Source organism: Melanerpes formicivorus, unplaced genomic scaffold (genome assembly GCF_026170545.1).
Source record: "Melanerpes formicivorus ecotype bairdi unplaced genomic scaffold, bMelFor1.0.p_v2 SCAF_4, whole genome shotgun sequence".
In the NCBI taxonomy this organism is placed as follows: Eukaryota; Metazoa; Chordata; class Aves; order Piciformes; family Picidae; genus Melanerpes; species Melanerpes formicivorus.
This window is the reverse complement of record NW_027142356.1, coordinates 11,965,665-11,980,000: the sequence shown is the minus strand read 5'-3', so window position 1 is coordinate 11,980,000 and position 14,336 is coordinate 11,965,665. Positions and strand designations below refer to the sequence as shown.

At 39.5% G+C, this 14,336-nt stretch overlaps 1 protein-coding gene across 1 annotated transcript in view; it reads right to left on the bottom strand.

Moving 5' to 3' along the window:
- ACSL1 (acyl-CoA synthetase long chain family member 1) overlaps window positions 1–14,336 on the bottom strand; it is a 40,690-nt gene that overhangs the window by 8,331 nt on the left and 18,023 nt on the right. The window contains exons 6-15 of the mRNA XM_068136972.1: window positions 11,428–11,527; window positions 11,110–11,288; window positions 8,411–8,443; window positions 8,182–8,233; window positions 7,308–7,381; window positions 6,254–6,331; window positions 3,961–4,095; window positions 2,385–2,519; window positions 1,422–1,517; window positions 392–464 (exon numbers count right to left, since the gene is read on the bottom strand). Coding sequence (XP_067993073.1) covers window positions 392–464; window positions 1,422–1,517; window positions 2,385–2,519; window positions 3,961–4,095; window positions 6,254–6,331; window positions 7,308–7,381; window positions 8,182–8,233; window positions 8,411–8,443; window positions 11,110–11,288; window positions 11,428–11,527 — 955 coding nt within the window. The remainder of the gene's footprint in view (window positions 1–391; window positions 465–1,421; window positions 1,518–2,384; window positions 2,520–3,960; window positions 4,096–6,253; window positions 6,332–7,307; window positions 7,382–8,181; window positions 8,234–8,410; window positions 8,444–11,109; window positions 11,289–11,427; window positions 11,528–14,336) is intronic.

The window sequence follows — 14,336 nt, the reverse complement described above, 5'->3', positions numbered from 1 at the left end:
GTCAACATCTTTCCTAAACTGAGGGGCCCAGAACTGGACACAGGACTCAAGCTGTGGTCTAACCAGTGCTGAGTACAAAGGCAGAATGACTTCCCTGCTCCTGCTGGCCACACTGTTCCTGATACAGGCCAGGATGCCATTGGCCTTCTTGGCCACCTGGGCACACTGCTGGCTCATGTTCAGCCTACTATCAACCAGTACCTCCAGGTCCCTTTCTGCCTGGCCGTTCTCCAGCCACTCTGACTCCAGTCCAAAGGATCCCTTCAAAACTTCCACTTCATTTGATAAAAAGAATCTTACGCTTCATGGTATGTGTACTGGATACTAAATGTGGTCAGGGACCACATTTCAACATTCTGAAATTTGACAGGCAGACCATTAAACACCATACCTGCTGTCCAGTCACCAGGCATCGACAGTGAACATCCAGCTGTGCATTCAGTCTGTCCATAACCCTCATAGAACTAAGACACAAAACCAAAAGGTTTAAGACTCTTACTTTCCAACATGCAGTTTATCCATTAAAATGAGATTAATATTTTGGGTTTTTTTTCCTTTAATTTCAATTCAAAATCTACAGCACCTTCTAAGAAGTGCTAATATTCCACCTTCAGTTCCGATATTCAGTCAACATTTCACTTCATTTCACATGGTGTGTGAGACCAAACAGCAACAGTGGGAGCAAGAGGAAGAAACTAAGAACAGTGGCACTAGTGATGACTTCAGACACACACCATTTAAAGACAGATCTGTCCAAGACAGCCAGGAATGGAATCCTTCTACCCCATCACAGTTCTGATTATTCTGATATATTGATTAACAAGACATCTTCCCTAATCTGTGCAGAATGCATTGCTACACCAGTGCATTACTGAAGAACTTCAAGATGTCATAGAAGCCTCAAGCTTTAAAGTAGTTTTGTTTTCTAGCCCTTAAATTTCAACACATTTATTCCATCTTGTGCCATTGCTATTTGGATTTTACCTCAAAAAGCATATACTCTAAAGAGGTTCTGAAGGTAAGCATGATGTATGCAATGGGATTCTCCACAATCTCATCTTCAAAGCAACAGCATGACAATATGATCATGTTGACTAGATGCTCTACATTAGTTAGGGATACTTCTGTAAGGAAGGGAAGCCCCAGAAATTTAATCCAAGAACGTGACTTATTGCTTACAACCTTCACCCTTCAATCTTTTCCTTAAGACAGTTCAGCTGCTTACTTCATTTGTAATGAAGGCTTCAAGATGAATACAGAAATCTTAAGGGACCTGGAAAGGAGCAGACACCCATGTACTCTCCAAGAAGCATTACCCATATGATCAGAATATTAGAACTGCTCTAGCAAAGCTAAAGTATTAAAGTCTTTGGGATTTTAGTATTAAAATCTTTGGGAACCTTTGAGGCCAGGAAACTCACCTGACATCCAAGAGCTGCCCTCAGGAAGGTCAGTACGCTTGCAGATACAGGTGCTGCTCCCGTAATCATCAGCCTTACTTTTCCTCCCAAACTTGCCTACAACAGACAGAAGATACTGTGGACACCAAAAACATTTTCACAGAATCACCAAGGTTGGAAGAGACCTCAAAGATCAAGTCCAACCTGTCACCACAGACCTCATGACTAAATCATGGCACCAAGTGCCACGTCCACCCCTCTTGAACCCCTCCAGTGATGGTGACTCCACCACCTCCCTGGGCAGCTCTGTGCCACCCTCAGCCACTCTCTACCTGCAGTGTCACCCACAAATGTTAGAGATTAAAATGTAATCTCCTCTTGCAAGCTACCTTTCTTGCAGTGTTTTTAATCTCATTAGTGGCAGAAAACAGTGGTACCTCAAACATACAGCACCTACAAAAACTATGCTGTGCTGCTGCTGCAGTATGGACTCTGCCAACAATCTGACGTACTCAAGTCATGGCCTTAAAGCAAAGGCTTTATTTTTAACTGCCTTGTATCAGCTTCTCATACATACTGACTGCTATAAAAAGCAGCCATTAGGGCATGTGGCACAACCAAGGTTAAGGCCATAGCAAGTAAGTGCCAGATATAACAGCAGGCATAGCTTACTAGTGACCGGTAAGGAGACAGTAGGAGCTACAAGTGGCACTGTGTCACATTTAGCCTTCCTCCTTCAGAAAGACAGGGATAGCTTTCAAAGTGGTAAGAGAGGACCCAGACTGTTTTAGAGTGAAATTCCCTAACACAGTTTGCTGATACCATTGTAACAAAGGGAAATGAGAAAAGCTGGCAATAAGACTACTTTCATTTTTATTCTGAGTAGTCAAGTAGTCTTTGATGGGTGATGAAAACCACACTAGATTACAACCATTCATGTGAAACTCAGCAACTGCAAGCAGGCTCTGAGGCTATCAAGCATACCTGTATCTTGCGGAAGATGATTTTATCCCAGAAGCTGTTATTTCTAACTATACCACTTCTGAGTTCTGCTTCTTTCCTCTTGGAAGCAAAATCCAGCATCCACCTTTTTAATGAAGTATCTGCCTGTCCAAAAATCTATTAAGAAAAAAGATCTGTGGTTAGAAGCATCAGACTAGCATTCCCTTTTTTTTTTGTTCCCTTACAGAAGCATGCATAAATAGTCTTAACAGGGAAAGCAAAGTAAATTAAACAACCTCTACTGGTAAGCATTTTAGTTCTAGTAAAAGGTCCTGGTGGATTTTGATTTAAGAGACATCCATGAAAATTAGCACTTATCTAATTCTTGCTTCCCAAACTGTGATACTGTTTCAGTATTCAGTTTCTTCATTAAAATGATTCAAAACAGATGTTTTACTTTGGCCTTTCAGCATAATCAAAACTTGAGTTAATCCTCAGCATATTCTGAAAAGCACACCGTCATATGGAAATAAACACAAGGCTTCATGAAGAGATGCAGGTCTCTTCAGAAATACCAAATGGAGATGCCTTGCATATATAAACTTGATTTTTGTTTTCAGGAAGCCACAGAGTAGACAGCTGACTGCAGACAAGTATATTCACTTTGAAAGATTCACCAGCTCTTCAGTATTACACCCCCCCCAGCCATTCCAATTTCCTACTTGTTTACTTCACATGCTAGGTTGCTGGGTAGAGGTTGAAACAGTGCCACAGAAGTGTGAAAGCCTCAGGGCACCAAGGTTAACAAGCAAGAGGACATCATGAAAGGAGAAGAGTCACAAGCTTTGGCTCTGCTTCACAAATTCCAGTACAGAACGCATTAGCAGAATGAGGAGCTAAGTTTTAAGCAGTACAGGCTGGTCCTCCAAATGGATTGAAGTTGCACTATTTGTTCCTGGTGCCAAACAGAACTTGCATTATTTGCTGTTCCCCTGGTCTCACGATTAGAGCCCTGTAGCGTCCGAGACAGGATAGACAGCTCTGCCGCTCCTTTAGCAGTCACAGGACATATACCCTTTAACTTCTCTGGACGTATCCTAAGCAGATTCAATTATCCATATGGCAAAAGGATAATTTCAAGTCTGAAGGTCAAGAAAGAGAATTCTGAATTCCCAGCTCAGATGACCCTGACCAGGCAAGTAACAAACAAAGGAGAGACTGGGGCTGCTGACATACCCTCCCCTTTAGTTCTCCCTGCTAGAATACAGGGTGCTATACAGAAAGCTTGTATGTGTCCATGCAAACATAGGCAAACACCTGACCTTGGTTTGCAAATACCACTCCATGAGTCAGAGGCTAAAAGCTTGGCATGCAGACGCTAAAACTCATGTTCATGCTGTAGAATGGACTGAAATAACTTGCTCAAACCTAAACAGTAAGTCATTAATCACAGTAGACAGAACCAAGTTCCCTAGTTAGTCATTTCAATATTAGTTCAACTGTTTTCATACAACCAGTACTACTCCCTGCACTTTCAGCTCTTAGAGCCACACAAATTTGCTAGCATGCCAATTTCACATCCCGGAGCACAACAGTTGCTCCCATCCTGCAGACTTACCTTGTCAAACATTCTGTTCAACAATCTTGGTACTACTGGAAATACAGTTGGCTGCAGCGTTTTTAGATCATCCATAAGCAGTCTGATATCCCCTTGAAAGAATCCTATCCGACCTCCATGGCACAGAACCACACACTGTTAGAAAAAAGTAAACACTCTGAAAACACAGGATACATAATGTGTTCTAGCTGTGAAAGTACAACAATCCAATGCAGAGTGGATTGTGGAATTTACTCTTAAATCCTCTCAGCTTCTCAACTAGTTCTGCAGCATTCTCAGACTATAGAATGGAACTAGAAAGACAAAATATCAAAACATGTCTGGTGTATACAGGCCAAAGACTAAGATACAGCAAAAAAGCTCCTATCCAAAAAGGGCAGCTGACTAAACAAGGCAATTAGCAAAAGGCTGAAAAGCAAAACTTCTCTATTTCAAATACCTAAAAATGTAAAAATAGTATATACCAGGGAACAAAGGTCTAACAAACTCTGCATTTAAAATTGGCACACTATTTACTAGTCCAGTCAAAATTTCTGCCTTGTACTACTTGAATGCCCTTCTTTCTCACTCTGGTTTTCCTTCCTGTTTCACAGGACTGATGGGAGAAGAGGATTTGTTGTTAGGCAATCAAGGTGATCTTTAGAAGATTCTAGGAGAGCCACTGCCTATTTCTGCATCACTTCACAGCTACACCAAGGAAGGCAGACTTAATTCTGTTATACTCTATATTCTACGAAGTCCAGAAGCTCCAGCTCCCATACTTATACATTTCCTTTTCCTCCTAGTTTTAGTCTCATTCTTTTTAACAATATTTGTATTTCTTCTACTTCCTCCATAACATCTCTTCCTTTATCTCCTGCCATCCATCATCATCTTTTCTTCATGAGACATGCAAAGTGTCACTTTTCCCCTTCACCTGTGCTTTGCCTCCATCTGCTAAAAGTTCAGACGGACTGAGCAGCAGCTGTCATTGCTAGGTGGGAATGCATTTGTCCTGTCAAGGTCACCAACCCTCTAACTTGATTTGGATGCCAAAAATCAGCAAGCATCAACTTTACAACAAAAGCACTCTGAAGATTGCTTCTTACAGAGCCTACAACAAATCTTTTCTCCTTTCTACCAGAAGTGTTCTTGCTTAATCTCTTTATGTAGCTACACAAGTAATCACATACTTTGTAAAATCCTCAAACAGCAGAGGAGATCCAAGCACTTCATTGTCAATTTGTCTTCTAGAACATAAGTTCCTGTCCTGTGCCTACTGCATGATCAAAAGCAGAGCTTTTACCTACAGAGCTTGTACCTTCTAGTGCAAGACAGGAATAAGTAAAACAGACACTGAAGTATAACTGGTGTCCAGATCATCAGCAGAAATTGCTGAAAGCCTAAGGGCATCTGTACACCTCAGTTAAAGACTGGGAACAGAATTTATAACATACATACACACACACATACATGCACCCATACATTTTTACATATATATACACACATTTAAGGTCGAGAGCTCAGGATTTCTAATTGAAATTACAGAAACTGAATAATTTCTGGCTCCATATGCCTTTTTAAACTTGCAGAGAGGCTGTTTATTTCCCTACATAGATTGGTATGTGACTACCTTTGACATACATATTTGCAGCCTCACCTAAATTGCACCCTTTCAAGTAATGCATGCCTCTCAAATATGAGCTCAGAGGTCCTTAGTACTCCCCATATTAAGACCACCTGAGCCCCCTCATCCTCAAAAATTAAGCCCCAGGTTTCACTGTATAGTAGTACAAGCTAAGAGAACTTCAAAATTTATAATTAAATTGTATTAAAAGTCATTTTGATTTCCTAGAAGAGAACTCCACTGATACAAAATTCCTTTTTCTCGAATTTTCTTGGAAGCAATGGTAAGTTTGAGCACCTTACAATTAGTTTTCAGTACACAAGCAGGATGCCACAAATTTCTAAGTTTGCAGACCAGAGAATGGCATGGGTTTTTAATAGTGCACTGGTGATATTAGAGGGAATTGATAGGTAGTGTATATGTGCTCAGGGACTGTCTCATATTCTAGTAGATTATTTTATTAACCCTGGCTCTAAGGTCAATGTTTATTTCAGTGTGAAAATCAATTGTCTAGTACTCACTGGGTATTGTTTTATGAGATATTGGTTTTGTGAACCTTACTTCAAGCTTTCATACACATGTGCAAAAGCCAAAATGGAAGAATGTGTATCATTAGGATTCAAGAGACATACATTCTGTAAGAAAAGGAAGCTTCTTGATAGTTCAGTACAACAAACAGACGCTTACCTCAACAATTCTCTCAAACATATGAGCCAAGGGCAGGAATGATATCAGAACATCATCAGAGGAAGGCATAAAGGATTTCTGAAAGTGTTAGTAAAATTAAATTTAGTTCTCATTGATTCCTTGTGTTGCCAAAGTTAAACACAACAATGAAATCTACCATCTGAACTCCATTGGAATGAAGCTTCATTGGTTTTATTTCACTAAAAAGATTCCAGCTATGACTTCTAGCATGTGTCAACACCCATTGCAGAAAAGGCAGTATTTTAGAGTTGAGTACAGTGACCAGATTCATTCAACTTAACATTCATAGGATTATGAACAGAAACAAATTCTGATAGAAATCACAGAAAGTTTCACTGTATACATTGGAAGGGAAAGGGAACAAATAAGGTTAGTATCATAAGGGTTTTAAATAAATGCACACTTACATTAGAGTGTTTGCTTATCCAATTTACCATAAGGCTGGTATGTTTACATAAGCCAATTGTAAAATCAGTTGCTTAATTTTGAAACAGTTCATTTTGCCAAGTACTTGGCATATAAAGTACAACTATTTTTAATTACATCTGTAAGTGGTAGAGCCACCTTCTTAGCTAACCTGCAGATGAACTGTAGTAGTCCAATGTAAAAGTTAACACTATCACATGAAAACACAGTCACGCTGCTTGCTGATTTACATAATGGCTCTAAGCAGTTTGGAGGCTTAATATGTTATAGCTTCTCCCATCCTTAGCAGGGAAGGTTAGCCTCTACACAAACCCTGATACACAGCTTGTACTTATGACAAACAGCTTGTGGCAGTACTCGATGTAGAGACATCAAGATTTTTATAACATTTATCTTAAACCAGAACAAACTCTGAAGTTCTTGACTGTGACAGAAGAAACCGATAAACACTGACTTCTGACCTACTATGGGCAGAGTGCTGTCAAGTTACATTTTCACTTAGATCTTACTAAAATTTAAGACCAAAGTTCATGAGATGTCAACATTTGTTTTACTCCTGAGATAATTCTCTTCATGCAGATACACAATATTAACCCTTGCAGTTTACCTCTGTACTTTTCACAAAAGCTGAAGTATTGCTGATTATATTCTGATGAGTGATCATTGCTCCTTTGGGATTTCCTAAGGAAAAAGCACATCAGGATGTAACAATGAAATGTTTAGGTCCTTTAAGCTAACAAGCAGTGATAAAACTGGTCTAATAGCATTTCAATGAATCAGCCCCTTCTTTGATATTAATACCTTTCTTTGTATATCAATGACAGAAGGCAGAGAACTTGCCAATATGCTTTCAAGAAGCTGGTAACAGTTAAGTAGTAAGTTTGTGGTGAAGTCTTCAAATTTAAGGACAGAAATCTTTAAGAACGCATCATGTTTCTTGGATAAGCTTCTTTCCTTCAAAATTCAACACTTCCATGAAGAGGCAGCTGTCAAATCCATACTAATTTATGTTCTCACATATGCTTTAAAGATGTGGCTTGTTGTTGCACTCTTCCCTTCTGCTCCCTGCCAGTGTTGAATATTAATTCATAAATGTCAACTGTGTGACATCTTGACATCTAGACAGTCCTTGTTTTTATCTTACAGCAAGGCTGCTTAGAGCTAAGGAAGAAATTTTGCTAATACAGCACAAAAAAAGACTATGGAAGAATTGAAAGTCTGATGTGGAGCCCTCATTGTAATGGAAATACAGATTCAGCATTTATTTCTAAGCCCCAAAATGTAAGGCCTCTACCCCCCAATACTACAACTCTCTATCAATCAATGGGAAAAATCAAAGGGAGCCTTACCATAAAACTTCCCCAGCTACTACTTGCCAAAAAGATACAGCAGCAAGGGAGAATCTTGAAGAAAATAGGAGGGCTTCTGAATTGATTTTGTATATACAGGATAATAATTCCGCATAATGTAATGAGGTGTACCTGTCGTTCCACTGGTGAAACAGATGACTGCTAGATCTTCTGGCTTTGGAGGCTATGGGAGTTAAGAAAGTATTAGCATGATTAAGATGGCAAGGAAAAATATTTTCCTGGACAAAACACTGAAATAATAATGTTACATTTGAGCTATGGGGCATAAGGAGATTTGCTAGTTTGATCTACAGAAAACTATCCAGCTTCAGGTTGATACTTAAATTAATTTCATACTTACCATAGGTTTTTGCCTGTGTGTTCTTCCCAGTTCCTACAAAAACAAAAAAAGAAAGGGGAGAGTCAGTTTGGACATGAGCATGAAACATTGTTTCTTTAGTTTACTACACAAACACTGTAATTTTCCATTATTTAGATGGTCTGTTGCAGCATTTTAACTTATAAAAAGAGTAATGAAAGCTTTAAAGGATGTTCTAAAGATCTACAGAATAGCTACAGTGTTCTACAAGGGTAAAAACTAACCTAAAAGACAGTTTTTTTCCCCAGTTAGTAAGCCAGAAGTCTCTCACTAGAGAAGCTCAGGGTAAAAGAGTTAATGACAAACCTCGATTCTACACCTCAAGCAGAAGACACATACCACTGACAAATGTTGAAGAGGAAGCAAGATTCATCTCACTAAGCACCTCACACCATCATCAGCACTTCTGAGAGTGAAGACTAAGTTTCCCCTTGAGGGCCAGTGCTGGTTAGCAACTCTTTAGATTAAAGCACAGAGAGGACAAGATTCTCTCCTCCAGAACCTCCTCTTCTCTCTCCCTCCTTACAATTATTCAGGCTTGACCACTAATGTCATTCTTTAAGCAGAATTGAATGGATACCAAGAAGATCCTTTTATCATCAAGGATATAACTGATTGAGACAAAAGATCTTAAAGTTCCCGTTCAATGTTGAGGAGCTTTAAAGTTTCAAAGCAAGACTTGTTACTGTCATGCCTACTTAAGACTAGAAACAGCAGTAAAGACTTCTGCAAATTAAAATGGACCTTTTGTTAAGCATAGCTTTGGAAGCACCCTCAACTTCACTATTGCCTTCAACACTCCCAGTACACAATGACACTATGCATTCCTTTACTAGCCCTAGACTTCCTTTAGTAAGATGTATCTTAGATTACTGAAAGTTTTAGGAAAAAAAGGAATGTCCAGAAACACAGTTAACATTCCCATAAGTGCCCTTTTGAAACAGAGCTGCTATGCAAAAAATAGCTTCTATGACAATGTAGCTGTCTGCTCAAAATAGCATCTGCATATCATGTGCTACCAGAAGCCCAGTACCTCCCTACTGCCTGTTTTGAGTAAGATCTAGCAGTTAATTGAATGTACAGCTAATATCTCTGATGTCCTAGAACAGAACTCCCACTTCTCTTCTTGTTGAGTAGCCATTTATTCACATACATTCATCTCTAAGTAACCAGAGCATATGTACAGAAACCAAGCCTACAGCATCTGGAGGATACAGAGGAACTAGTCACAAAACCTGTAAAGCATAGCTGAGCAATAAACAGAAATCCACAAAACAAGTACTTAAAACTAGAAATTCTAATCTAAGCTCCTAAACAGTTCATCATTGCCTTTCAAGAGATACTAAAAGCCTCTACCCCTTTAAAAAAGTGACAGAAGTTACTGTGCCTGCTCCCTGAAACACTATCAGAAACAATTTGCTTAATTTCTCCCAGATTCTGAGAAGAAGCTCACTGAGCAGCTAACACTGCATTAATCCAAACATCAAGCGTTCTTGTCAAATAAGAGCTCCAAAGTACTACTGGAAGTCACTACTTCAGCACTTAAGCTTCTAGCTTAAAGATACATTCATGCCCCAGTTGTGCTTTCCTGTAGCTAGAAGATCCAGTGAAAACATCTTCCTTTGCCAAAAGCTGTAGTCCAGCTAAAGGAAAGAAGTTGCATTTAATGTACAAACTTGCAGTCCGGCCAATCTTTTTCCATGTTTAACCCAACCCTCTTGCTACTGAGCTCTAAGTCTCTTACTCTGCATAATGTTTTTAGCCCTCTTTCAACCTAGCAGTCTTGCTGGGGCTAGTTAGCTACAATACAGTTAACTTTTAAAAAGACATGCTGTCATTTTTACATATTTACCAGAAGGTGGCTCTGTTAACATAGCACTTAAGACTACTATGGAAACAAGTTTGGCTGAAATGAAGTATTTCACAGTAGTTACTGACACCTGCACAGGACAAGCACTTAAGACACACTGAAAGTCCCAATTGAGCCAAGTCCACACCAGAACTGCATCTGGAACCAGGCTAAACCCAGTTTCACAATATCACAGTAAAATGGTACTTTGGGCAATTTGTTTCTGGGACAAAGTTCTCCAAATGAGTGAAGTTATGAAACAGACTTGCATAAGAGATCTAGACAGACGAAATAAATACAAGCAAAACCAAGACTTGACCACTAGGTCACACTAAGCAAAAGGACCTCTACTTCCAAAAGCCTCTAAGTCTCATTCCCCTGCATTTACCCTGCAACAGCTTACTGCTGTTTTCCTCCTCCTCCCCTTGAAAACTTTTTGTACATAAAGGGTACAGGGAAGGATGCCATGTTTCACAGTTTTTGAAGTAATTATTTCTGAAGTATTAGTCCCCACATATAGTTATGGTACTACTTCACATAGGCAAGCCTTAAGACTCACATCTGATGTTCAGTCTGGACAATGTTAACAAGCACTTATTCTGCCATCTTGGCATACATGCTTTTACATTTTGAGTAGTATGAAATACTGTTAGCAAGTTGTTTTCCTTCCATTTTTCAAAAATATCTTGTATGTAAATTCATTCCCAGAGAAAAATTTTAAACTAATCCAGAACATTTTGTTCATGGTCCTAAAAATCTGTTCAACAGATATGGTCTTCTTCCTCCACAAGTTAACAGGATGAAAGTGTTAAAGCAGGTTAAATGTGCTTACCTCTATTTCTCTCATACTGAAGATTTCCACCCCACACTTTTTGCCACGTTCCACAAGATCTGTGCCAAAAGGCTCCATGATAACAATGGTGTTGAGTATTGGAGTTTCTCCTTTTTCGACACCAGTCAGCAGAAGTTTAGCCTTATCAGGTTTGTCACAGAAAACCAATGACAAGTCAGCTGATGAAAGAGAATGATATTATCAGTACGAGGAGTTCAGACTAGAACCATACATCAATGTGGTAACAAAAGGCTCTTCTGAAGAAGGCTACAGCTTTGCCATCATGCATTCAGGTGCTGAACAACTACAGTATCCTACCTTTGTTCACAATGTATGAAATTGCTTCAGCTCCCAGTGTGTCATAGAGTGGCACCACGACCATGGAGTATGCATAGCACCCGTATTCAATGATAACCCACTGCACACAAAAACAAGACGCAAGTCACTGTATTTGCTTATGAAACAGACCTCCACAAAGGACTGAGATTTTGTTTCTAACAAGAAAGCTAATAGGACAGAGCTCATTTGGATAAGACTTTCTGAAAAAAAAAAAATAGGTAAAATAGGTGGCAGTTTGTATTTTTTGACTTTGAAGATCTACTAAAGCCTTTTATTTGTGGAAAGAGGAAAGAACACAAACAACAAGGAGCTACAGGAAAGAATCTAATTTGATAAAGTCCAAGTCTGCCCCAAGAGCAATTTTAAACCTTTACGAAAAGCTGTTAGCATTAACTGTCTCCTTAGTTTACATATATACTGAATGGGACTGAATAAGAGCACTGTTTCCTCTCATTGTTGGGTTATAAGGTAGGCAGAGCCTTTAGTATTCTATAACACCACAGTCTTGCTCATGTCCTGACACACATTTATATACACACAGTATTCTTACATCTACATCAACCACATTTCATTTGATGGCCAGACATGCAACATATGCAGTTAAACTAGAAGTCCTTTGGAAAGCCAGCCCCAGAAAATTTCCCAGCATTTCTCAAGTGTAATTGTTATTCTTTAAAGGAGTCTGTTCTGAAGACTTCTATAAAGAAATGCAATTGTATCTATGCAAGCTGCAATAAGGAGGATTTGACTGCTAACAAGTGTAGTACTTCACATAATGGAGGTTGCAGCCATAGCATGATGTAGGCTGACAATACTTTACAGCAAGCCTGATTCCATCCAAAGTACCACCAAGATAAGACAGGGATTTTTTTCCAGCTATGGGGCATAGCTTGAAAACAACTAGCTACATCAACTACAAGATAGCACGTGGCACAGGACCCTCTGGACACATTAAGAGGTCAGTGGAACTGTAACATTTCAGGTTTTCCCCATCAAGGAAGAGTGAGAAAAACCTTTCAACATAAGCACCTTTAGTCAGTTCCAGTTACAGGAAGCAGTAATGTGCATCTTTAGAAAATTTATCAGAACACATAATTCAACCAGGATTGCATTAACAAGGGTGCTTGTTTCCCTTCCCTGCCCCCAAACTGTCACACTTTCCAATGTTTTTGCAGGACATTAGCCAGTGACCTCACCCTTGTATGATGACATCGAAATACTAGTCAGCTGCTTATTCCATATACCCACCAGTGTAGAGGGTATGTCAATAAAATTGCTAAACCTGTTTCACAAACTGTTTATTAGGGGCAAATTCTCTAAAGCAAGCTCTCTGAGACAGCCTTAAACACATTGGTTTTTTCCCCTGCAAGCATTTTTGCAATAGGTAAACTGCACATCTCTTGTCTGAAAAGGTTTTTAATAAAGCTAATACAAGGTCAGTTAACATATAACTGGACAGGATTTCATTCAGACAGTATACATACTGGTAGGTCTAAGCAGGCATGTTTACACCAGACATGAAAAGGTCAATTGAGTATTTCTTCCCAGACAGCATTCACCTGTACCTATAACAAGGGGGCAGCTGTTTTGCTGTTCAGCAACCTGATGTTCAGTAGTTATTTTAATAGGGGGGGGGGCTCCTACAGCAGACCTCAGAAGCTGTACACAGTGATAAAGGCTTCCTGTTGCAATCTCCAACAACTCTCAATACAACAACCAGCATAATTTCTGGACTACCAAGACATTTTTCTTCCATTTTAGCTTCTGAAGTCAAGAGTATGTAAATACAGGTATCAAACCCAGACACTTCAGTTTCCCCTCTGAGCACCAGTAATCAGCTAGCACTAAATACAGACTGAAAGTTTCAATTTCCTTTCTGACATTGCTCTGCTCTGTTAAGGGATACTGTATTTCACTGTCCTGTTTTTTCAATCCAAGCCACATGGTTTCCAGTTACTCAAAGAGAAAGTAATATCTTTATTTGTCAATCCAAGTTTATTATTTTTTAGTGAATACTTAAGCAAATAGCATATTTGGATTTTCCCCAGTGGGGGATTTCCCCAGCCATTATTCCTTGAACTGGAAAGTGTGAATGATTTTGCACAAAAAAAACCCTTCACAATCTCCTGCCTGAATTAGTGACTATGTTGGGGATGTCACAATACCCATGCACTAGTTCTCAGCAGGGGAAATCCCAGGTTTAAAGTTACTGGTTTAAGCAAGTCTTTCCAGCTCATTCCTGACCCAACTCAAAAGCCTGCGGGAGCAATGCAGCTCAAGCACGTTATGTCTGTGATCTAAGACCATGCTACCATGCTTTCCTTCAGAAAATCCACTCACTCAGCAAAGAGCTTGCCCCCTAATGTCTGTAGGGAACCAGTTCAAACTCACACAACACTAATATCTGCTCCCTTTTTCACTTCCAGCCCACAATATCATAAGCACAGGAGACTCAACTGAAGAGGCTGTAACACCATGTCATTTAGCAGCCCAAACTTTATTGCAAAAAAAAACCCCAAACTTAAAAAAGTAGCTGTTCAAAGCAGAATTCTAGCAGGAAAAGCCAAGCACTAAGTTATTATGGATTTCAGAGTCTGGAGAGCAAAAAAAAAAAGCACTTTTCTTCACCTGTACAAGCCTAGAGTTAGTTGTATTTTTTGGTGTAGGTTGTGAGAGGAAGGAGGTCAAGGTCATTTGTCACAGAGCTTGCATTTTAAATGACAGTAGGGAAGACACTGACAAAACTGAAATCAGAAGAGATCCAACAGCAAGTTGCTGTCCAGCATCACCAAGACACTGACACAACTTCTAACTGTCAACACTGGATATCTCTAGATAATGGCACCCAAGCTGAGAGTGTTTAAACAGGAGGACAGCATATTTTGGAC